The sequence below is a fragment of the Thamnophis sirtalis genome, unplaced genomic scaffold (genome assembly GCF_051295495.1).
Source record: "Thamnophis sirtalis isolate CommonGarterSnake01/CBP01778 unplaced genomic scaffold, rThaSir2_p1.2 scaffold_2, whole genome shotgun sequence".
In the NCBI taxonomy this organism is placed as follows: Eukaryota; Metazoa; Chordata; class Lepidosauria; order Squamata; family Natricidae; genus Thamnophis; species Thamnophis sirtalis.
This window is the reverse complement of record NW_028261382.1, coordinates 9722231-9748222: the sequence shown is the minus strand read 5'-3', so window position 1 is coordinate 9748222 and position 25992 is coordinate 9722231. Positions and strand designations below refer to the sequence as shown.

Here is a 25992-nt window from a genome sequence, read left to right as displayed (position 1 = left end):
AACTGAAACTCTAGGTGCCAAGACTAAATATTTTATTTACTGTATGAACTTACTGGGTATACAGCCTCTCTTTTAAAAAAATAAGATCTGCAATTATGACATTACTGGGCCATAGATTATAATATTGCATATAAATAATCAGACTTCGGTTGCCGTGCTGTGGAGGAAGGCTCTTAAGAGCTAGATAATAGTCTGAAGAGGGCAACACGGCAGCTGGAGGCCACACTGAATGGTGCATTCGGGAAAACTGGGCATGTGGTAAAACTGGGGTGGTTTCTTCAGATCTTCTTTCTTGACCATCAGGATTTCTTTCGGGAGCTTGGAAAAGAATTTCCTGCTAGCACAAGGTATGTTCTCGAAAGGGCTGTCCAAGCTGAAGGAACGGGCCGTTTTTTTCTTGCTTTGAGCTGATAAACTCAAGACGGAAGGCAAGTCGCAGTTGGTCAAACGCCGGCTGTTTTCTGTGAAGACCTCATCCAAATGAGGCTCTTTGGCTTTGGGGATGTATCCGTTCAACAGCGACAAAGAAGAGTTGAGGGACCCTCGCCGAGGCTGGGTCGTTATTCTGGCGAGAGGAACTATTTTAACTTTCTCTTTCTCGGTGAAAATAGGCGGAGGGATACAGGCCGCTTTTGAACCGGAGTGGATTAATTGGTTGGGGGCTGGGGCCTTCTCCTCTGGGATGAGGAGAGATTGACTGGAGATGTTTGCTGCCGTCTGTTGGATGAGGGCCCAGTCTTGTTGAATATCCTCTCGGGTGGTGAACTGAGACGTTACGGTGAAGCGGATGATCAACTTCTCCTGTACGGTTGCCGGGATGACAAACAGCTTTCCTGATTTGTTCAGGTCCTGTAAGAGCTTCTTGGTCATCCAGTTGGGACCCTGTTCAGAAAAGATGGGAGTTTCTCAGCATAGTCATTGAGAAAGATACTCATTCACTCAATAGCCATTGAGAAAGATACTTTCACACACACAGACAACTGCTGAAAGACAGGAATAATCCTGTTTTGTCTTTTTTGTCATTTCACCGCCATTCCATCAACCATTCATGGTTATGAGAGGCACTGTTCTGACCCAGCTCCCCAAAAACGACAAGCCCTCTGACGTGAACTCAAAAGGTTCCGTTATTAGGAATGCCGGCAGCCCTGGTAAAAAGTTTTTTTTTTTCAGTTAGTTGAGTTGAGTTGAGTTTATTAGATTTCTATGCCGCCCAATTCCCCGGAGGGGACTCAGGGCGGCTCACAACCAAGTCAGGGGGGGTGGTTTCAAATAAGAAAAAAGAACACGAACAAAACAATACCACAATTTAAAACACTCAACAACCATACCATTCGAGGGGGGACAAAAAACTCATTAGCCCCAGACCTGTCGGAACAGCCAGGTTTTAAGGGCTTTGCGGAAGGCCTGGAGGGTGGTGAGGGTCCGAATCTCCATGGGGAGCTCGTTCCAAAGGGCCGGAGCAGCCACAGAGTAGGCTTTCCTTCGGGTGGTCGCCAGTCGGCATTGGCCAATAGATGGAATTCGGAGGAGGCCTAATCTGTGGGATCTAATCGGTCTATTGGAGGTAATTGGCAGTAGGCGGTCTCTCAACTATAAGTTAGACTTATATACCGCATCATAGGGCTTTCAGCCCTCTCTAAGCGGTTTACAGAGTCAGCATATTGCCCCCACAGTCTGGGTCCTCATTTCACCCACCTCGGAAGGATGGAAGGCTGAGTCAACCTTGAGCCGGTGAGATTTGAACCGCCAAACTGCAGATAGCAGTCAGCTGAAGTGGCCTGCAGTACTGCACTCTAACCACGGAGCCACCTTGGCTCTCTTAACAAGCTAACAAGTCCATCTGGGAAATGAATAGTTCTCTGCCACATCTATTCATCTCCACCCCCTGCCCAGAGCTACAGTGGGGGCTTTGCTCGCAGTGGTGGCTCTTCCGTCCCAAGGACCAGCCCACTGCTCTCCTCTCCTCTGCCCTCTCTGCATCTATGCGTCAGGCACTAGACCCAGCTGTTCCTCCTCTTCCTCATCAGTCAGACCTGGGGGCTGTTGACTCTCCATCTGAGGGATGACGGATGGTCCAGCTCTTCCTCTGTCTGAATCTCTGCCAGCTCCACTCCCTCTTCCCCCTCGGAGCTCTCAGGTTGCCCTGACTCCCACACCTCCTCCTCCTCCTCTTCTGATTTGGCTGCTGGAGGGGCTGGCTTGGAACAAACTTCTGGTTGGCCTGTTGGGCCTGTTTTTCACCCTCCCGAGGCTCCAGAATCTCTCCTGAAGCTTGGGGAGGATGAAAATGGCCTCCCACTATCCTCCGGAAGGCCAAATATCAGCTGGCCCGCACACGTGTGTGCTGCTGAAGGCTGCCAAGGGCTGCCATGCCAGCAAATATGGCTCTGTATGCCACCTGTGGCACGGGTGCCATAGGTTCGTCATCACAGGTATAGGATCTCCTGTTTGAGCAGGGGGTTGGACTAGAAGACCTCCAAGGACCCTTCTAACTCTGTTCCTCTGTTAGATTCTGTTATAACTCTCAATTTGACATTGTTCTGGTGAGCTGGAATTCATTGTCATAATTCCCAATCAGCCTACTGAAGGAAAATGACGGGGATTGAAGTCCAATGCACAAGAGAATGGCATTAGTGATAGTAAAATACTATAGGGAGATGTTACCTTTAGACGAAAAACGACTAGTCCAAGATGCCTCTTCGCCGGGATCTCAAACAAGGGGTTGCTTCTGAGCAGTGACTCAAAATACTTGGCCATTTCAGTGCCCTGGGATTTCCGAAAACAAAGCCAATAATTATTTCCAATACCGCAGCCATGGTGACAATCTTTGAACAGAACACAGGGCTGCCTGTAATTTGTAGGAGAGCAGACTGATCCATACAGGTAGTCCTCGACTTACGGCCCGCCATTAAGCCCCAAATGTATGTTGCTAAGTGAAACATTTGTTAAGTGAGTTTTGCCCCGTTTCACAACTTTTCTTGACACCGTTGTTCAGCGAATGGCTGCAGGTGTTAAGTTGGTAACACCGTTGTTAAGTGGATCTGGCTTCCCAGTGGACTGTGCTTGGCCGAAGGTCACAAAGGGGACCACATACACATGACCACCACCACCACCCCCGGGACGTTGCAGCCGTCATAAATATTTGAGTCTTTTGTCAAGCATAACAATGTGAATCACGTGGCGATCTCCGAGCTGGAAGATTGCACGTTGTGTCGCTGCAATGTCAGCCCCGCCTCCCACCCCCGAACGTGACCACGGGGAATGCTGCAAAGGTCGTTAAGTGTGAAAAGTAGTCATAAGTCACTTGTTCCGGTGTAACTTTGAATGGTTCCTAAATGAACTGTTGCAAGTCGAGAACTACCTGTATCTTGTAAGACTTAAGAAAGTTTCCTCTTAGAGCTTATCTCATAGCTGGAGTTCCTCCAACGTAAAGATGTGATGTCCAATTATTTATTTATTTTTTTGCCAATTCCAACCTCAACACTCAGCAGAATTGACAGGTCAAAGACTGGTCCATCAACTGCTCTGATCAAAGTTGATCCTCAAACATCATTTGCCCAAATCTCCTGTTTGCAGTTGAGCACAATTGGCTACCGAGGACATCAGTAAGGTATTCCTTTTTTTTGAGGGGGGGGGAGTAAATTCATTTTATGCACATCATGCACATCACGTGTACAATAGAATAGCAGAGTTGGAAGGGACCTTGGAGGTCTTCTAATCCAACCCCCTGCCTAGGCAGGAAACCCTACACCGTTTCAGACAAATGGCTATCCAACATCTTCTTGAAGACTTCCAGTGTTGGGACATTCACAACTTCTGGAGACAAGTTGTTCCACTGATTAATTGTTCTAACTGTCAGGAAATTTCTCCTCAGTTCTAAGTTGCTTCTCTCCTTGGTTAGTTTCCACCCATTGCTCCTTGTCCTGCCCTCAAGTGCTTTGGAGAATAATTTGACTCCCTCTTCTTTGTGGCAGCCCCTGAGATATTGGAACACTGCTATCATGTCTCCCCTAGTCCTTCTTTTCATTAACTTGTGTTAGTGCAAATAGTTTAATCTGTACTCTAGAAATTCTATTGGGGTTTTTTTTGTATCTTTATAAAATAGATTTAAAACAACTATTTGCTTTTAAAAATGTCATTCTGACATTAAGCATTTTCAGAATAATATTTGCAATCACCTCTACACAAGAGGTACTGTGGACCAATGGCATGTGAGTATTGTGGGTGAGTTACAGTTTCCTGCAACTGAAAATAATGAAATGAACAAAAACGGCATTTTCTGCATTTGTGAACTGACATTCCCTTAAATCTAAATGATCTTCCTGTAAACAAATTCCAAATAGCTTAAGACAGAACTTTTAAAATAAAAATGGTAAGGTATTCTTATTTTTCTAATTCACCTACGTGTCTCACATGCTCCTGAAGCTTTTTCACACCAAAAGAGCGGATTACAAACCAGAGTTTTAGAGAGCGAAACCTTCGGCTCAGCGGGATTTGCCAATGCTGTAAAAGAAAACATATTTTGTAATAAGAATACATCATTATGAAGAATAATAATAATAATAAATGCTGTAGAGTTTCCCGCTTGAGCAGGGGGTTGGACTAGAAGACCTCCAAGATCCCTTCCAATACAATACAATACAATAGCACAGTTGGAAGGGACCTTAAAGGTCTTCTAGTCCAGTGTTTTTCAACCTTTTTTGTGCAAAGGCACACTTTTTTCATGAAAAAAATCACGAGGCACACCACCATTAGAAAATGTTAAAAAAATTTAACTCTGTGCCTATATTGACTATATATAAAGTAATTCTCCCACGGCACACCTTACACTATGTCACGGCACACTAGTGTGCCGCAGCACAGTGGTTGAAAAACACTGTTCTAGTCCAACCCCCTGCCTAGGCAGGAAACCCTATACTGTTTCAGACAAATGGCTATCCAACATCATCTTAAAGATTGTGCTGGGGCTTTCACAACTTCTGGAGGCAAGCTGTTCCACTGATTAATTGTTCTCACTGTCAGGAAATTTCTCCTCAGTTCTAAGTTGCTTCTCTCCTTGATTAGTTTCCACCCATTTTTGTCCTGCTCTCAGGTGCTTTGGAGAATAGCTTGACTCTCTCTTCTTTGTGGCAGCCCCTGAGATATTGGAACACTGCTATCATGTCTTCCCTAGTCCTTCTTTTCATTAAACTAGACATACCCAGTTCCTGCAACCGTTCTTCATATGTTTTAGCCTCCAGTCCCCTAATCATCTTTGTTGCTCTTCTCTGTACTATTTTTAGAGTCTCCACATCTTTTTTACATCGTGGCGACCAAAACTGGATGCCATATTCCAAGGATAGCCTTACCAAAACATTATAAAGTGATATTAACCCTTCACGTGATCTTGATTCTATGCCTCTGTTTATGCAGCCTAGAACTGTGTTGGCTTTTTTGGCAGCTGCTGTTTATTTCCAATTCTGTTATTCTGTTAAATGGCTCACGGAAGAGGTGGGCAGCTGAGTGGGATTTATTCTTGAATTGAAGGACGGTACGGCGAGATTCACAGGCTAGTCTCAATCATGGTTTGTTTAACCAGGGTTTATTTCATGAATCGCAAACTGCATCATTACACAACTCAATGCACGAGCAACAGTTCTGAACCAACTGGCCTGAAGTGACAGCAAAGTTGGTTAAGATTTTGTTAAAAAAATCACATATTAATGGAAAGCATTAAACAAAAGCTAAACTTGACTCGTATTAGGCATCTGCTAATTTCTACTGTCCCTTTCGACTTGACAATTGTCTACAGGCATGCCCCTTCTATTTGAGTCTTGTGCAATAACAAATCCATAGATTGTGTCTAGCAGTAAAATAAGCTAGCTGCCCATTTTTCAAACGGGAGATGGGCTAGGAAAATGCTACCAGTCTACTCAGTGGTGGGTTTCAATTTTTTTTAGAACCTCTTCTGTAGGTGTGGCCTGCTTTGTGGGAGTGGCTTGCTGGCCATGTGACTGGGTGAGAGTGGCTTGACAGCCATCTGACTGAGTAGGAGTGGCTTGGCAGTCATCTGACTGGGTGGGCGTGGCCAACTTATAAAATGTGGTGAAACTCACTTAACAACGCTCTTGCTTAGCAACCAAAATGTTGGCTCAGAAACTCTGGCATTTGAAGCACGCAAGTCTTCAAACTGTCAAGTTACAAGACTCTTGCACCCCTAACCCTTCAGAAAAAAAAAAAACAGGGTTGTTCAAACTTGACAGCTTTAAGACTTTAAGGTTTAGATAGAACTCTTAGAGGCAGGCGGGGTGATTGGTGAGCCAGCCAATCAGTGAGCGGCGGGCGGAGCAAACGTGGTGAGGACGGGCGAGGGACGGGAGCTGGAACCGGTTCTAAATGGCATGGAAGATTTGTGGAACCTCTTCTATAGAAGAAGTTAGAACTGGCAGGAACCCACCCTTGAGTCTACTTCACAAATACCATTCCCTTCAGAATCCCATCCTGATTCCCTTGTTTTTGGGGGGTGGGGGAGGGGGAAAGGATTTCTGCAGCCTATTCTTGCTTAAGGATAAGCCAGAGGATCTCACCATGAAATCAGTCGCTGATCCAGAATTTGGATGTCTGAGGTAGATGGGGTTAACACTGAACGTCTGCTGGAGCTTGTATTTATCTTTGACCCTTTTAGAGGAGGAAAAGAGAGAGTGAGGTAAGCTGATCGGGAAGAACTCCACCAATTGGGCCTGTCAGAACAGATGAGGGATGGAGAACACTTTTGGGAAACTCACCAGAACGCTGTGCAATCAAAGTGAACCATCATCCATTTGGAAGGATTGAAGGTAAACGAATCGGCATATTCAATTCCCTTGAGAAAAAATCGGTATTCTGGACATAGAAATGCCGTACCAGCATAGGCAGCGTCGACATGAAGCCAAAGACCCTCTTTAGCACCTAGAGAGAAATCATCATCTTCTTTTAACAACCCCATAATCCCTTGCGGGGTGGAGTTTGAGTAATTGAATGGAGCTAGCAGAGTGTTTTACTGGCCGGATGCCACACCTGTTGCCAATGCAGAGTTTTGTTCAGGATTGCCCTGAATGAAGGAGCTGCACTGAGAAATCACTCTGAAAGATCCCAAAATATTTATCTTTTAATTTTTTTTTAATTTTTACTATATAAAGAAAGAGCAACAGTTTCAATGTCTATATAAATAGCGTGTTGTCTCGTTACAGTTAGTTTGAGCGATGATGATGATGATGATGATGATGATGATGATGATGATGATATTCACCAGTAGTGATCATATAGTAGCAGTATTTTCTCAACATAATGTTAATACTCAATTGTTAATACTAAATCCTATTAATAATAAACATATCATAATAAACCCTCATGGTAAAATTAATCCTTCTCTTATTTGTTTAAACGTTCTCACTTCTGTTTTTGTTATCTAACCACTGAAAAAACGAATCTCACATTTCAAAATATTCTGTATCTTCCTTCTCTTTTATTTCAAGTGTTAATCTATCCATTTCTGCGCATTCTACCCTGTTTTCCCCGAAAATAAGAGCTCCCCGGATAATAAGCCCAATCGAGCTTTTGAGCGCATGAGCTAAAATAAGCCCTCTCCTGAAAATAAGATCTCACTTAGCAACATAAATTTTGGGCTCAGTTTTGGTCGTAAGTCGAGGAGTATCTGTACTTGGAGGAGAAGCAGACTTAGTCAACAACTAGATTTCCCAGGGAGGACCTTTTAGATAACTATTGGTGTAGAATTACTTACATATTGGGCCAAGTTCAGAAAGGCAGTCAAAAGCACACACCCCAGTTGTTCCGAGAGTGGCACAAACCTAAAGAAAACCAGAGATTTATTAAAATGTTTCAAAACAAATAAATTAGAAACTTAAATAAAAGGAGGGGAGTTGGTTAAAAAAAGTCCTGTCCTGTCCTTTCCTCCTTTCCGTTCCTTTCCTTTCTTTTTCTTTTTCTTTTTCTTTCTTTCCTTTCCTTTCCTCCTTTCCTTTCCTTTCCCTTCCTTTCCTTCCCTTTTCTCCTTTCCTTTCCTTTCTTCCTTTCCTTTTCTTTCCCTTCCTTTTCTTTTCTTTCCTTTCTTTTTCTTTCTTTTCCTCCTTTTCTTTTCTTTCTTTTCTTCTTTCCTTTCCTCCTTTCCTTTCCTCTTTTCCTTTTCTTTCCCTTCCTTTTCTTTCTTTTCCTTCTTCCCTTTCCTCCTTTCCTTTTCTTTCCCTTCTTTCCTTCCCTTTTCTCCTTTCCTTTCCTTTCCTCCTTTCCTTTTCTTTCCCTTCCTTTCCTTTCCTCCTTTCCTTTTCTTTCCCTTCTTTCCTTTCCTCCTTTCCTTTCCTTTCTTTATCTTTCCTTTCCTCCTTTCCATTCCTTTTCTTTCTTTTCTTCTTTCCTTTCCTCCTTTCCTTTCCTTTCCTTGATGCAGCAGACTTTGGCCCATAACATCAAATTATCTATACCGACTTGCATTTCACGATGGATTAAAGATATTTCAGTCTATCTCGGTGTGATTAGCTCTTCCCCTATTCCTGTGTTTTTTCTCTCTGTTTTTGCCCTTTAGTTTTCTGTGGGCTGATATGCATACTTTCTCAAATCAGCTGCCCATGATATTGCAATTTGAAAAAGGGAAATGTTGTTTTTAGGAATCAAACATAATAAAAACAATGGTTTTTATTGGTTAAACGTACCAAGCCATCTGCCAACGGCCATAAATGCAGGTCATAAGTAGCTTTTTTTTTTTGTAATTTGGAACTATCCTAAGTCAAGGACAAGGCAAATCTCCCTATAACTCTGTGATAGAGTAGCAGGAAAAAGCTCTGCCTACTTTCCAGATGAGATGGAGCAATGTCCTATCACCCAAAGAGAGAGAGAGAGAGAACAAACAGCACTTACAAAAATAGGCACCAATCCACGGATTCGGTCCTCCTCCATGGCTTTGATCAGGGTTTCACCTCTCAAGGCAAAATTCTCATCGACCGGCAAAAACCTCACTTTCACAAGGGAAATCAAACCAGCCTTCTCAACGGAGGAATGAGCCTGGATCAAGAAGACACAGATGGGAGACAATCAATGGATGAGGACAGAATGCAGAATAACAGAGTTGGAAGGCACCTTAAGAGGTCTTCTAGTCCAACCCTCTGCTCAAGCAGGAGGCACTATAGCATTTCGGACAAATGGATATCCAACTTCTTCTTAAAAACTTCCAGTGGTTGGAGCATTCACAACTTCTGGAGGCAAGTTGTTCCACTGATTAATTGTTCTAACGGTCAGGAAGTTTCTCCTTAGTTCTAGGTTGCTTCTCTCCTTGATTAGTTTCCACCCATTGCTTCTTGTCCTGCCTTCTGGTGCTTTGGAGACTGCCGAGAATACACCATAAGAGCAAATGGATTGGCAGTCCGATTCAAGACAAGATACACATGATGGTGGTAGGACAGAGGTGGGATTCAGCAGGTTCTGGCCAGTTCTGGAGAACCGGTAGCGGAAATTTTGAGTAGTTTGAGCAAATACCACCTCTGGCTGGCCCCGCCCCATCTATTCTCTGACTCCCGAGTCCCAGATGATCAGGAGGAAACGGGGATTTTGCAATAACCTTCCCCTGCCACCCACACTAAGCCACCCCCACAGAACCGGTAGTAAAAAGTTTGAATCCCACAACTGTAGAAGGGAAATGTAAGCCCCTGAGAATGGACGGACTGTCTATCTGTCTGTTCTGTCTGTCTGTCTGTCTGTCTGTCTGTCTGTCTATCTATCTATCTATCTATCTATCTATCTATCTATCTATACGCACACGCGCACGCACACACACTATATATATGTGTGTGTGTGTGTGTGTGTGTGTGTGTGTGTATGTGTATGTGTATGTGTGTATATATATATATACACACATATATATATATTTTCAGGAGCGCCAGCATAAAATTGCATCCATTCCTGTCTGCAAACCTGCCATTCCTAGGCAAGGCTGCACCCTGCTGTTCAGAAAGTATATTTGGAGAAACACCTAATAATAAATAAGGAATAATTTACAAGTGGAGTGGTTTTTCTCCGGTGGGACCGGTCTATCAGCGCAACCTGGTCTACCCAATTATGGGATGAAGCATGCCAATCCCACCAGGAAAAAAAACACTTAATCTCTCCCCTGGTACAGCCAACAAAATGAGGAGAGCCTGTGGCTTAGAGGTTAATGCATCTACCTAATATGCAAGTATCCCTGGTTCAAATCCCAGAAGGGTATGGCTAACTGATAAGAGCTACCGGTAAATAGCTTGAAATAGATCTATACTAGTCTCCTTTTATTTCTTGGTTGGTAAAAGATAAATTTAACAATTTACAAGTTGGATAGCTAAACCTGTTGCTTGTCCTGTTGCCATCTGAGAACACAGCTGTATGGGGAAAAAAGCTTTAATGCATTTGCATGTGTGAAGAGGGCGATGTGCATGTGTCAGATATGAATAGGAAGCAGGAAGTAATGGATGAAAACTTAACAAGGAGAGATCCAACCTAGAACCAAGGAGAATTTTCCCGACAGCGAGAACAATTAATCACTGGAATGGTTTTGCCTCCAGAAATTGGGGGTGCTTCATCACGGGAGGTTTTCAAGAAAAGATTGGACCTCCATTTGTCCAGAATGGCATACGGTGTCAGCCCTGCAAGCCATCTTTTCTTTTGGACTTTGGGCCTGCCACACTTTCTACTATTCATTTTCCATTGTGGGAAAACAGGAGGGGGGATTATACAGAGTTGGGTGATATGTAGCCATAACAACATTCTTTTACAAACTCAAGGTCATCCTTTGTCTCTGCACCTGGTTGCAACTGGATGGGTGGATTCTGTCTTCGTGGCAGTGGAAGATTGGACCATGTAATGGACTTCTGGGTGTTGGGGCAAGGTCTTGAATTTTCAGTTGGGTGGGAAAACCTGGGAACTTTCAGATTTGGGTTTTCCCAGATGTGCCAGCATGTCTCTTTTAATAAATTGCAACTTTGAGAAACTTCTAGCCTTGGGGTGTTATTTGTTTGAGGATGCTATTTGGAACCCTGACAAGGGTCTCCTGCTTGAGCAGAGGGTTCGACTAGATGGCCTTCAAGGGCCCTTCCAACTCTGTTATTCTGTATTCTATTCTGTATTTCTATTTCTAGGGCATGTTTATGGCCACTATTATTTTCGGTTTCTGTTCCCTGCCTCGTGGTTATTTTTTCCCCAGATGGGGTTCCAGTAAAAACTTAAAAGTTCATATGGAATGATATAGGTAAGGAAGAACTCACCTGATCAGAAGCGTAGGCGATGAGACGAGAATTCAGAGTGGAATCATCTACACTTGGCTCAGAGGTTTTCATTTCGAGAATTTTATTCTTTCTGGCTGCCAGGAGAGCGATCAGAGTTGATTCACTAACTGTGCTCTGTAGGAAGAAGGCGGGGGGGAGGGAACCCTTTAACAATCTATATAATATATATAAATGGCTGTGTGTTTGTATGTTCCAGCGTAACTCTGGAATGCCTCGAGCAATTTCAACCAAACTTGGTACCCAGATGACTTACTCTCTGGAAAAGAGAGTAAGTTACCCTCTGTCTTACCTGTGGAGGTAAGACACCCCTAACACCCCTTGGGGGGGGTGTTCTGTTAAGATACAGCCTGTTGTGCCTTAAAATGGCTTCTACTGCACAGCGCAGTGGAGTTGCCATGGTAATGGCTTCATAGTACTCCACAAGGGGGCTCCCTCTGCTAAGGTGGAAAATCCAACTTTAGAAATGATGTTTGGTCTGGACATTTCCCCCCTATAAATAAATACCCAGGCAACGCCAGGTTATCAGCTAGTAGCTTATATTTGATGTGAAAAATATCCTAGTCCCTTCAAATGCCAAGATGATCCTGAGACTATGTCCAAAGGTCATAATCTAAGTTGCAGCCCCCTTCCCATTTTTTTTCCATCAAAGGTTTGCTGACTTTCTAACTGCAGCAGTATAGCACCCTTAATCTTAGAGCGAGGGTAGGCACACTTGACTCCTCCAGATATTTTTGGACTCTAATCCTTTGCCATTGCTGTGCAGAATTGAAGGCTGAAAGATCTGGAGCACCTCAGAGTGCATCTCCTCTCTCATTCCAATGACAGCCTATTAGTCACAAACAGTAATATTTATCTATGTATTTATTTGTCAACAAGTACAAAGAAGCGAGTATGAAAAACACGTGGGAAAAAATGGCACAAATAAATGGATATACATAAGCAAAACATAGCCAACAATACATAAAAAGAATACATATAAATGGGACACTAGGACAGGGACGGTAGGCACGCTGGTGCGCTTATGCACGCCCCCTTAGGGACCTCTAAAGAAATGTGTAAGGTCCACGGTAGACAGCTTAAGGTAAAAGGTATAGCAATAGCAGTTAGACTTATATACCGCTTCATAGGGCTTTCAGCCCTCTCTAAGCGGTTTACAGAGTCAGCATATTGCCCCCAACAACAATCTGGGTCCTCATTTTACCCACCTCAGAAAGATGGAAGGCTGAGTCAACCCTGAGCCGGTGAGATTTGAACATCCGAACTGCTGAACTGCAGTCAGCTGAAGTAGCCTGCAGTGCTGCATTTAACCACTGCGCCACCTCGGCTCAATAGGTATGGGGGTTAGAGGAAGTAACAACAGGATCAGGTAGGGTGTTTCAGACATTTTTCTATCTGAATTCATGGAGACTTAACCTAACCCTAAGTGGGTTTTCCCCCTATTGGATTTTCCCATGTGTTTTACCAGGAAACGTAGATAGGACGTGTTCGAAAAGTCAAAACACTCCGTTTGTATTATGCCTGTGGTCTCTACAAGGATCTAATTGGGAAATCTTGTTTCCAAAGAGCAAATGACACCGATAGTTCCTGGCTGAAGGAAGATTTATGACTTCCTGCAAATCAACTTCTACTGCAGGCACTTCATTACCAGTATTCCTCAATTTATAACCACATTTAGGACCAGAATTAGCATTGTTAAGCAAAAATGTATAAACCTCTATTAAAATTTGAAATGGAAGAAGAACAAGTAAAAAGAATGTACGATAACATGGGCTTCAAAAGTTGGTTATAGTATGCAGATTCAGTGATACCTCAAGTATACATCATTAATTGGTTCCGGGAGATGTGATGAGTACCAAAAACGATGAATATCAAATTTTTCCCATAAGGAATAATGTATTGAGTCACAAGGTAGCTGACACTGACAGGTTCTAGCCTGTGTGTTCAGTACCAAACAAACAATGAGTAGTGGGACAAAAATATTGCACCAAAATATGTTGAGTATCAAATTCAATGAGTTTCAAAGCAGTTTAGTACCAAAGAACCAGTGTTCTACCGTTGTTCTACCATTGTAGAACAATGGGAAAATATGAAAGAATTGAAACTTACATTGTGTTATAATCTTACAGACAACATTCATAAAATGATGGTATAAGACACTAGAAAATTTATCAAAAAGATATAAAGGCATTTTAAATTTGTGTTGGGACTAGAGAGCAGATGGCCTCTTAGGTCCTCTCCAATTCCATGAGTCTATGATTTCCAACCTTCCCGCATGTGAGTTTTGGAATCTGTTGCTCCAACATATTTGGAGGTCACCAAATTGGCGGAAGGAGTACCAGATGCAGCCACATGTTCCAAGCAGGCTAACTCACGGCTCACTCCAGGAGTTTGATTCTGATTGGCTCAGGATTGACTCAGCCTCCCATCCTTCCATGGTTGGTAAAATGAGGAGCCAGATTGTTGGGGGAAATAGGCTGACTCTGTAAATCCCTTAGAGAGGATTATAAAGCACTGCGAAACGGTATATAAGTCTATTGCTGTACTTATATTAACAACAGGGAACCTTCAGAATCAGTCACATGGTAAATAGCTGGCTACGCACATTAAATCTCTCAATCAATCAATCAATTCATCCACTCATTTACCTGCAAAATGCCACCACCTTTGCTGCTTGGATGATAATGCAAGAAGGTTTCTGGAAGACCCATCATTTGAGCCAGCCAATCCATCACATTCATTTCCAGTTCTGTGCAAGCTGGACTGGATGCCTTAGGGGAAGAAAACACAGTGCGCGTAACAGCATTGCATGGGATGAAGGCGATTGATGTAGCAGTGCTTAATGTTAGGTGTTTTTTTTTTCCATTCAGCAAATTGCATGGCCTTGTAGCCGAAACCTGGCTCTCTTAAAGCAACTCAATTCCTTTGAAGATACGTTCTTTTGTTTGCATGCAAATCAATCACCCGATAGACACTTTGCCTAACAGCCGTGGGCAAAAGCAGAACCAGAAGAACAGACTTTTGGCCCACTACGTTGCAAAGACTAGACAAAGAAATGGGCAGATATGTGAAACATTGGAATATTTCAGATAAACCCATCTCCGTAACCTTGTTATTATTTATCCCTTGTTCCTACTACGTCAGTTTACTAGCTACATTATATCTATCATCTATCATCTATCTATCTATCTATCTATCTATCTATCTATCTATCTATCTATCTATCTATCTATATCTATATCTATCTATCTATCTATCTATCTATCTATATATTCTCTCTCTCTCTCTCTCTCTCTCTCTCTCTCTCTCTCTCTCTCTCTCTCTCTCTCTCCTAGTCATTACTTTTAAAGCCCTACATGGTTTAGGACCTGGCTACCTGAGAGACCGCCTCCTGCCACATACCTCTCAACGACCAACAAGATCACACAGATTAGGCCTCCTCCGGGTGCCGTTGGCCGGACAATGCCGGCTGGCGGCCCCTCGGGGGAGGGCCTTCTCTGTAGCTGTGCCGGCCCTGTGGAACAATCTACCCGTAGAGATCCGGACCCTTTCCACTCTCCCGGCCTTCTGAAAAGCCACCAAAACCTGGCTGTTCCGGCAGGCCTGGGGCTGTTGATTAATGTCCAGCCCCACCTAGACAGCATGGATGGTGTGTAATTTTAATAACTGTGTTTTTATTTTTAAATTTTCTTAAATGTTTTATATCTTGTTTCTGTAAGCCGCACAGAGTCCTACAGGATTGGGCGGCATACAAATTTTATTAAATTTCAAATTTCTCTCTCTCTCTCTCTCTCTCTCTCTCTCTCTCTCTCTCTCTCTCTCTCTCTCTCTCTATATATATATATATATATATATATATATATATATATATGTGTGTGTGTGTGTGTGTGTGTGTGTGTGTGTGTGTGTGTGTGTGTGTGTACGTGTACACAAATATAACAAAGGCAACAGTAAAAAAAAAAATTGGGTTTCTGTCGTGATGGACTCTTGTGACGAGCCGATTGACAGATGATGGAAGCAGTTAGCTTCCTCCCATAATTGGGGCTTACCAGGGGTTGTAAAAAAAACCCTTTATTTATTTATCAGCATAAATATAACAAATGTAATAAAAAGGCAACAGTAAAAAAATATTGGGTTCTGTCTGGATGGTCTCTTGTGACGAGCCGAAGACAGAGAGTGGAAGTGTGACCTTCCTCCCATATTTGGGCATACCAGGGGTTGTGACTTTAAATATATACCTTTCACCCTGGCCTCGCTGATAAGGAGTCGAGCCCTGTAGCTCAATGGTTAACACATCTGCCTTAGAGGCAATAGAGCACAGGTTCGATTCCCAGTAAGGGTGTGGCTAGCTGATGAGAGCTAAATAGCTTGAAATAGATCTATACTAGTCTCCCTTTATTTATTTATCAGCATAAATATAATATATATATAATATTTATATATATAAAATCTATCTATCTATCTATAATCTCTCCTCTCTCTCTTTCTCTCTCTCTCTCACAGGCCTGCCGGAAAAGCCATCGACGTGAGTGACCTTGAGTTGGCCACGCCCACCCAGTCACATGACCACCGAGCCCCACCTACCCAGATGGTCATTAGGGCAGAGAACCGGTTGTTAAATTATTTGAATCCCACCACTGGGTGTTTCATAGGTTTGGTAGAGAATGGAGCTTGCGTGCCTATGAGGGAAGGGTCATTTTGTCACTGCAAGAGAAGGGAAACTTCTCCCAATGCAACGTGCTTCCCCATTTGTTTACCCTGGAAAGAAACAGTCTCCCACGCGTCATGCAAGCAGCCTCCTGCCACCAGCTTTGATTCCCAGCTAGCATTTCATTTCCTTCTGCTCGGCCTCTGAATAAACCCTGAAGTTGTGCCATCTTGCAATTTTCACAGGCTTTCCTGTCACGTAGCACCCGACTCACGAGTCACCCGATTCCCTGGTCTGGCTGCATATCTCGTGATCTGGTAAGCAGCCTCCTGGTGGGAACCCCTCTCTAAGAGTCTGCCCAGGAAGAAGGATTTGCAGACAAATCTTCTGAAGTATAAGTTGAGCAAGCTAGATGTTGCTTCATTCATTTATTACGGGCAGGAGTTCCTGAAAAAGCACCTCGGTTTTGAGTCGGTTTGAAACAGAAAGCCAAGTCAGAGCACCTGGCGTTCTCTACACCTGGCTACTGACCAGCTGGGCGTTTTTCAAACTTGGCAAAGTTATGTGAACTTCAATGCCCAGAATTCTCCAGCTTTAAAGGTTATCTCTTTTCAGCTAACCTTCAGAAGTTCCTCTCTTCTTCCTTTTTTTTCTTATTTGGTTTAACCACATGGAAAGTTTAAGGAATGTTCTAGGCAATTGATCAGTCCGTGGTGTTTGTTTATTAGCAACAGCACTTAGACTTATATACTGCTTCACAGTGCTTTACAGCCCTCTCTAAGCAGTTTACAACCTATTGCCCACAACAACCTGGGTCCTCATTTTACTCACCGTGGAATGACGGTAGGCTGAGTCAACCTTGAGCCTGGTGAGGTTCGAACTGCCAAACTGCAGGCAGCCGGCAGGCAGCAGAAGTAGCCTGCAGTACTGCACTTTAACCACTGCACCACCATGGCTCATTATTATGACTATATAAATTCTGAACTTGTGCAAAATAGCAATAGTAGCAATAGTTAGACTTATATACCGCTTCATAGGGCTTTCAGCCCTCTCTAAGCGGTTTACAGAGTCAGCATATTGCCCCCACAGTCTGGGTCCTCATTTCACCCACCTCGGAAGGATGGAAGGCTGAGTCAACCTTCAGCCGGTGAGATTTGAACAGCCGAACTGCTGAACTGCAGTCAGCTGAAATAGCCTGCAGTGCTGCATTTAACCACTGCGCCACCTCGGCTCTATAATGACAACCACTATATTGCACAGCTACATTGACATTATCTAACACTATTCTGCTTTATATGCAGTGTGTGAATTGTGATTTGCCCTGGGGGTGGGTAGGTAGGTAGGTAGGTAGGTAGGTAGGTAGGTAGGTAGGTAGGTAGGTAGGTAGGTAGGTAGATAGATAGATAGATAGATAGATAGATAGATAGATAGATAGATAGATAGATAGATAGATAGATAGATAGATAGATAGATAGATAGATAGATAGATGTAGGTAGGTAGGTAGGTAGGTAGATAGGTAGATAGGTAGATAGGTAGATAGGTAGATAGGTAGATAGACAGACAGACAGACAGACAGACAAAGACATAGAGATAGATAGATAGATAGATAGATAGATAGATAGATAGATAGATAGATAGATAGATAGATAGATAGATAGATAGAGGTAGGTAGGTAGGTAGGTAGGTAGGTAGGTAGGTAGGTAGGTAGACAGGTAGACAGGTAGACAGGTAGACAGATAGACAGATAGACAGATAGACAGATAGACAGATAGACAGATAGACAGACAGACAGACAGATAGATAGATAGATAGATAGATAGATAGATGATAGATAGATATATGATAGGTAGATAGATAGATATATGATAGATAGATAGATAGATAGATAGATAGATAGATAGATAGATAGATAGATAGATAGATAGATAGATAGATAGATAGATAGATATATGATAGATAGATAGATATATGATAGGTAGATAGATAGATATATGATAGATAGATAGATAGATAGATAGATAGATAGATAGATAGATAGATAGATAGATAGATAGATAGATAGATAGATAGATAGATAGATAAGCAACTGGTCAAGTACAAATTCTTTGATCTCAAGTTTGAGATGCTGGGGTTTTGAGCAGAAGATCTTAATGCTGGAATTACTTACCCAAGTAAATCCCAAACAGTTAATAGCATCTGCTAGCATATCTCCAAGGAGCGAAGGCCAGGAAGTCAGAGCTGGGAAATAGGCGTGCATTTGTGGACTTTGCCAATGGACAACCTAAAAGAAGAGAGGAGCACAGAAAAATAGGATGAGCTGGTCAAGCATGAATTGAAGAGGATCAAAAGAAAGACAAGACAATGTAAATAAACTGTCCAGGCAAAGGAAAGGAAACTTTCTCAGGATTCTTATTTTCCTTTGTCCCCCGGTAATGAATTTTTTTTTTGCTGGAACAGCTGGCAGTCCTTGGCTAACTGTTCTGACCTCCCCTTCTCCATCCAGGAACGAAAGCCAAAAGCCACATAACTAAAAAGGTTTCTTTTAATCAGTCCAAGCTCTTGTTGGCTGCAAGCCCCAAATAAACAAAGATAATAGCTCCGGCAGAAAGTCCTATAACTCACGACACAATGCAAACCCGGCTTCTCTTATCTCAAACCACTTATCCAAGTTGGCTTCTCTCGGTTTGTGTAGGCGAACAATCACTAGAACAGGAATGGAACGTTGACTTCTGCAACCAGGGCGTGGCACCAGCAGTCTCTTTATAGTCAGGAGAGGATCCCAATGAACAACAGCTGCTCGCAATCATCTCCTGTAAGTACTCAGTTGTTCCTTCCGTCGAGTAACCCTTCGACGGGGTGCATCCTGCAACAACTCCCAAGTGTTTCCCTGAACACTCCCTCTGATCCAATGCTCTGCCGCCACCTGGTGGCCAACGGCTTCTGCCGGGCCACAACAGCTAACTGGGTTCTGGATTGGAAACTAAGCTATGTCCGAATTTCTATCATGGAATACGGGAAAGTTGGAACACATTCTGAGTGAAGACAACAGCCAAGAGTATAATGTTGCCAAGAAAATTACATAGATCCATCCATAAAGATGGAAGGAGATGTTGTCTTTAATCAAGAAGGTAAATTGCAATTCAGCTGGTCATTGTGCAACTATGAGCCGCAGTGGTGCAGTGGTTAGAGTGCAGTACTGCAGGCTACTTCCGCTGACTGCGGGCTGACTGTAGTTTGGCAGTTCAAATCTCACCAGGCTCAAGGTTGACTCAGCCTTCCATCTTTCCAAGGTGGGTAAAATGAAGACCCAGATTGTTGGGGGCAATGGGCTGACTCTGTAAACCGCTTAGAGAGGGCTGCAAAGCACTGCAAAGCGGTATATAAATCTAAGAGCTATTGCCATCAGGTCTCATAGCCAATGATACCACAATTCTTCACTTATGCGTGCAGGACCGATCTATCTATCTATCATCCAATAAGAATGTCTTTGCAGTTTGCAGCAGCATTCTCTAACGTGGTCCTCACCAGATGTTTATTTGGGAGTTCCTCTATGACATCTGCTGCCAATCACCTCCACTAGACCGATTAGATCCCACAGATTAGGCCTCCTCCGAATTCCATCCGCCGGCCAGTGCCGACTGGCGACTACCCGGAGGAGAGCCTTTTCTGTGGCTGCTCCGACCCTCTGGAACGAACTCCCCGTGGAGATTCGAACCCTCACCACCCTCCAGGCCTTCCGCAAAGCCCTTAAAACCTGGCTGTTCTGACAGGCCTGGGGCTAAAGAACCGTTGCCCCCGTCTCGAATGGTATGACTGTTATGTTATGTATTGTTATGTTTGGTCTTTTATTTTTTGTCTGTACCCCCCTTCCTCGATTTGAATTGTGAGCCGCCCTGAGTCCCCTTCGGGGGAAAAGGGCGGCATATAAATATAATAAAATCAAATCAAATCAAACATCTGCAAGACTGGAAGGATGACTTCAAAAAACCCAGTAAAGATGGCTAATTGAATATAACTGACAGTTACACTTGCTTAAGCATGACACTGATCTCAATCAGACAAACGGAGGATCCTGTGTTGTAAAGAGAAAATAGCACCCGGGTTCTGATTTGTCGTATCTAACGAGGGGGGGGGCTCAAAAAAAGAGTCCATTATTTGTCACTGTTATCGAAGCATATCTGATGCTGGGTGCAGTGCTAAATTGGCCTGGCATTCAGATCTGCAGTATAAAAACGTTCTCTGCGAGATGAAACAGATCGCTCAAGAAAATCGCCAAGATTCTTCTTCTCTATTTTAAAAGCGCCCTGAGAAATTAGACCGTTCCCCCTCAATTCAAGTATTACTCTTAGAGGTGAATTGCCAAGGCAAAGTTCTACCGAGAAACTAACAGAACACATACAGTATCTGCAGTTAGTTCCTTTATTTCGGTTAGAATTTCTCTTGTCCTTCAGTTTTCTGGGATTGTATGTTGCTAAGGATGGTCTGTGGAGCAACAGAATAGCACAGTTGAAAGGGACCTTGGAGGTCTTCTAATGCAACCCCCTGCTCAAGCAGGAGACCCTGAAGAAGCTTCTGGGATGAGAAGTGAAATGTCTTCAAAAAGAAAAACAGGGAAGTCCAGTTGCCCCCTGAAAAAGCCCCTTTGGGACAGGAGACCCTATGTACTATGTCAGGACATCAGTTGTCCAATCTCTTCTTCAAAACAAAACAGCGACTGGCTGAATTACGAATGGGAAATGTGTCCCCTTTAAAAATTTGTGCTATTAAGAAAGATTATGGACTGCCGAAATGGATAAATTAACGAAAGAAATCCAGGGAAAGGAAGAATCAGAATTCTACCAGACATGGGATAAATGGTATAGGTGGATGGAGGAAAGAAACAAAAATCAATGAAAGAATATAACAACACTCAAAAATAATAGTTATGAGTAAAATAAGAGGGTTAAGAATTGTGAAATCCAAATGAAATACGATAGAAGGGGAAATAATATAATGTGAGCGACAGCGATTGATGATTGCTAAGATAAAAAAACAGGAAGTTCCTTTTCGCACTGTATTGTATAAATGTGGTCTACGTCTAATTTGTGTGTGTGTGTGTATTTTACATGTTTGTTAATAAAAATCTTTTTAAAAAATGTACTATGATTCCCATCATCCCTGATCATTGGGCCATGCTTGCAAATTGATAGGAATCGGGATTCAATGTCTAAGTCCACCAAGTATGCGGACTAAACAAGCAATTGATTTTTGCTTGTTGACTGTATATGCATATTGGATGGATGGATGGATGGATATGTAGAATGCATAGTAAGGTTTTCCATCCATTCTGCCCATTGGCCCTGCTGGTGAGGGTTCTAAGAGCTGAAGTCATATCACATTTAGAGAATGTTAGTTAGTTAGTTAGTTAGTTAGTTAGTTGGTTAGTTAGTTAGTTAGTTAGTTAATTATATATATATATAGAGAGAGAGAATTTTTATAGTTATAATGTAACTATAAAAATAAAAACACAAACATACATCCTTTACACATTCTATATAATTGAAATTGAAAACCTGATTATGTGTTAATATTACCCTATACCATGGAATGCAATATAGTTACTGCCCTGGGACAGAAGCTGTTTTTCAACCTATTTGTCCTTGTTTTTATCATCCTGTACCGTCTGCCGGATGGTAATAGTTCAAAAAAAAAAAGGGGGGTGCCCAGGATGAGATGGATCTTTAAGAATGTTTTGAACTTTCTTAAGGCAGCGAGAGCTATAAAGCTCTTTCAAAGAGGGGAGAGTGGGGGGGAACCCATGATCCTCTGGGCAATGACGTTGACCCTCTGGAGTGCTGTCTTATCTGCCACAGTGCAATTGGCAAGCCAGTCACAAGTGCAGTAAGTTAAAATACTCTCTATAGGAGAAAGGAGAGAAACAGGAAAAAGGGAAAGGCAGAAGAAGGGGGGAAGGTTAAAAAGGAGGAAGAGAAAGGAGAGAAGGGAAGGGAGAGGTGGAAAGAAGAAAGGAGAGAAGAAAGAGAAGAAAGTGGGATAGGAAGGGGAGAGGGAAGAAGGCAGGGAAGCAAGGAGGGAATGAGGGAGGGAAGGAAGGAGAGAAGGAGAGTAGATAGGAAGGAGGGAAGAAAAGGAGGGAACTCAAGAGAAGAGAATGGAAGGAGGGAAGGAGGAAAGGAGGGAGAGAAGATATGAGAGAAGGAAGGGGGAAGAAGAGAGGAAAGGGAAGGGGAAGGAAAGGAGGAAGGGAAAAGAAAGGAGGGAAGGAAGGAGGGAAGGAGAGAAGGAGGGAGGGAAGGAAGGGGAGTGGGAAAGAAGAAACAAGGTAAGGAAAAGGGGAGGGAGGGGAGAAGATACCCAACCTTTGATGCCTATAAGGATTTTGATATTATGGGAATGTCTTGAAACACAGTCAAATGTAAAGTGAAACAGTGGATGTTGTATTGTCTTTTACCAGTTATTGGTTGTTGTATTTTTCTTTTACTAATAAAAATACTTTAATAAAAATAAAAAAAATAGTCTCTATGGTGCAGCGGTAGAAGATCACCAACAATTTTCCATTCAGTTGTTATTTTCTCAGGCAGTATAACCTCTGCTGGGCCCTGTTGACCAGGGCTGCAATGTGAATGTTTATTTTATTTATATGCCGCCCTTTTCCCCCGAAGGGGACTCAGGGCGGCTCACAACTCAAACGTGAACACCCCAGGTGAGGTCGTCTTTTATAATAACAAGTTAGGTGGGAGACAACTCCTTTACAGTTTCCCCTTTTCTCCCCAACATGCACTTACCCCAGGCATAATGATCTTCTCAACGTCTCTGAAGATATTATCCCAGCTCTCTGGCTCCAAGGGGGCTCCATGGGGCAACTGATGTCTCATGTAACCTGGTTGAACATCAGGATATACTCGCCTTTCCCGGATGTTGGTGAGGTACTGGGAAATGTAGTCCACCATCTCTTTCCCTAGGAAGAAGTAGCAAGGAGAGCTCACAAGCACCATTCCTTCCCATCGAGGACAGTTGGCTGTGATTGCCATAATTTGCACATCCAGCATGATAGAATCTCTCTAGGATGTTTGCGGTCTGCTGTACTAAGAGCTAAACGGGAAATGAGGTTTACCCACAATCTTTAGGTACACATCAGAGGTGGGTTCCTACCAGTTTAGCAATAGCAATAGCAGTTAGACTTATATACCGCTTCATAGGGCTTTCAGCCCTCTCTAAGCGGTTTACAGAGTCAGCATATTGCCCCCAACAACAATCCGGGTCCTCATTTTACCCACCTCGGAAAGATGGAAGGCTGAGTCAACCTTGAGCCGGTGAGATTTGAACAGCCGAACTGCAGAACTGCAGACAGCTGAAGTAGCCTGCAGTGCTGCATTTAACCACTGCGCCACCTCGGCTCTTGCACCTATTCGGTAGAACCGGTTCGTCAAATCTACCGAACCGGTTAGAAGAGGTTCCACCAGTGGACCCAGAAAGCAGGCCACACCTACAGAAGAGGTTCCACAATTTTTTGAAGCCCACCACTGGTACACATGCTTTGTACACATGCTAGAGCCAAGGTGGCGCAGTGGTTAAATGCAGCACTGCAGGCTACTGCTAGATCAGCAGTTCAGCGGTTCAAATCTCACCGGCTCAGGGTTGACTCAGCCTTCCATCCTTCCGAGGTGGGTAAAATGAGGACCCAGATTGTTGGGGGCAATATGCTGACTCTCTGTAAACCGCTTAGAGAGGGCTGAAAGCCCTATGAAGCGGTATATAAGTCTACTGCTATTGCTATTGCTTTGTAAGATTGACAGAGGGACACACATATAGTGTCCAATCCCATGAGCATCCAACCGTAGCAACTAATGAATGAAAAATGATTTACCTATAAGAAATCATGCCTACCTTTGGGGCTGCAAAATAATGAAGAGAAGAGCTTTGCCCCTTCAAGAGTTGGTGGAATCTGATTAGTCTGCAGAGATTCTCAGTTATCCAGGTCAGGGTTGTCCCAAAGGTGCCTTTTCAGGAAGCATTTCTGGATTTCCTTGTTTTTTTCTTTTCTTTTGAGGACGTTTCCCTTCTCATTCAAGAAGCTTCTCCGGCTCTGACAGGATCCTTCCATTTCTTATTATGCTGTCAGAGCTGAAGAAGCTTTTTTTTTTTAATTTATTTTTTCTCAATTTCATATATACATTCACAATTATATGATCTCATAACTGTTCTTAATAATATGTATTTATAACAATTTTTCCTACTGTTGACAATATACTTGAAGATTGCTTTTTTAACATCCCATAGATCCATCTTATCTTACAATGGTCCTACTTCTTCTTCCCTCCCTCCCTCTTTCCTTCCCTCATTTCTTCTCTCCTACTTCCCTTCCCTCCCTCCTTCCCCTTCCCTCCTTCTCTCCCTCCCTCCTTCCTTCCCTCCTTCCTTCCTTCCCTTTCTTTTCTCCTTCTCTCCTTCCTTTCCCCCTTTCCTCTTTCCTTCCCCCTTCCTTCTCTCCTACATTCCCTCCTTCCTTCCCTCCTTTCTTCTCTCCTTCTCTCCTTCCTTCCCTCCTTCCTTCCCTCCTTTCTTCTCTCCTTCCTTCCCTCCTTCCTTCCCTCCTTACTTCCCTCCCTCCTTCCCTCCCTCCTTCCTACCCCCCTTTCTTCTCTTTCTTCTCTCCTTCCTTCCTTCCTCCTCTCCTTTCCCTTCTCTCCTTCCCCTTCCTCCCCTTTACCCTTCCCCTCTTCTTCCCATTCCTCCCCTCTTTCCTACTCTTACATTCCCTCCCATTCTTCCTCTGCCTCTGAAGAAGCTTTTTGGATGAGAAGCGAAACGTCTTCAAAAGGAAAAAACAAGAAAATCCGGTTGCCTCCGGAAAAAGCACTTGGAATCTGATTAAGCATCAACTCCGGCTAGCATGGCAAGGAGTTGCAATCAGTTGATGCATGGTGATATTTGAGGATCATACATCACTGCATCATGGCCACTGGAGTAAGGCAGAAATAAGTTATACAGTCCCCTTTTAAGATGGTTTGAACAACTAGTCCTTCAATCCCTCTCCATCATCTGAATTGGCTGGTGCTGATGTCCTTGAGATCCAAAACCTCTGGAGGACACATAATTGAGCTCTTAAGATGCTCCTGAACAATTTGCAGGTAAAAATATAAAAGCAGCAGCATCCTTCTCTTAGACCCTGTTTGCACCTGTTTTTTTTAAACATGGACATTTTATTTCTGCAACTATCAATAATTGAGTGGACTTAGAATAGAATAAAATAACAGAGTTGGAAGGGACGTTGGAGGTCTTCTAGTCCAACCTCCTGCTTAAACAGGAAACCCTACACCACTTCAGACAAATGGCTATCCAACATCTTCTTAAGAACTTCCAATGTTGGAGCATTTACAACTTCTGGAGGTAAGTTGCTCCATCGATTAATTGTTCTAACTGTCAGGAACTTCCTCCTTAGTTCTACGTTGCTTCTCTCCTTGGTTAGTTTCCACCCATTGCTTGTTGTCCTACCCTCAGGTGCTTTTGGAGAATAGCTTGACTCCCTCTTCTTTGTGGCAGCCCCTGAGATATTGGAAGACTGCTATCGTGTCACCCATAGTCCTTCTTTTCATTAAACTAGACCTACCCAGTTCCTGCAACTGTTCTTCATATGTTTTAGGCTCCAGTCCCCTAATCATCTTTGTTGCTCTTCTCTGCACTCTTTCTAGAGTCTCAATATACCTGATCCTGTTCAAAAAATGGAAGTGAGCTGAAAGCATCACCGGCCCAAATGGGAATCCATTGTTCAAATCTTCTTCTGTGCCCTTTCCCAGACTCACCTCTCCATCTGTATTCTTCGTGGTCCATGTGGACTCTTGCAAAAACTGCCTCTCTCTCTCTAATGATTATATCCGTGGTCCGCAGACAGCTATTTGCTTAACTGAGTCGCCTTCATCCTGCAGCCTTTTATATCTTCTATCAAACTTTACGTCATCAAATGATTAGGAAATCGGCCTCTGATGAAACCTCCCTGATTTGCTTCTCTTCCTGGACCACGTTCAGAGGTCTTTGATATTCAGCAAATTGGAGCTCCATTCATT

At 43.2% G+C, this 25992-nt stretch overlaps 1 protein-coding gene across 1 annotated transcript; it reads right to left on the bottom strand.

Moving 5' to 3' along the window:
- Positions 1-64: 64 nt before the first annotated feature.
- HDC (histidine decarboxylase) lies at positions 65-25992 on the bottom strand. The gene is made up of 12 exons (XM_087703634.1): positions 25732-25992; positions 22714-22886; positions 18096-18209; positions 13928-14050; positions 11262-11396; positions 8890-9033; positions 7760-7826; positions 6765-6927; positions 6567-6657; positions 4405-4503; positions 2665-2766; positions 65-882 (listed from the first exon to the last, which is right to left on the bottom strand). The coding sequence occupies exons 1-12, from the start codon at positions 25757-25759 to the stop codon at positions 181-183; spliced, it is 1941 nt and encodes a 646-aa protein (XP_087559760.1). The 5' UTR covers positions 25760-25992; the 3' UTR covers positions 65-180.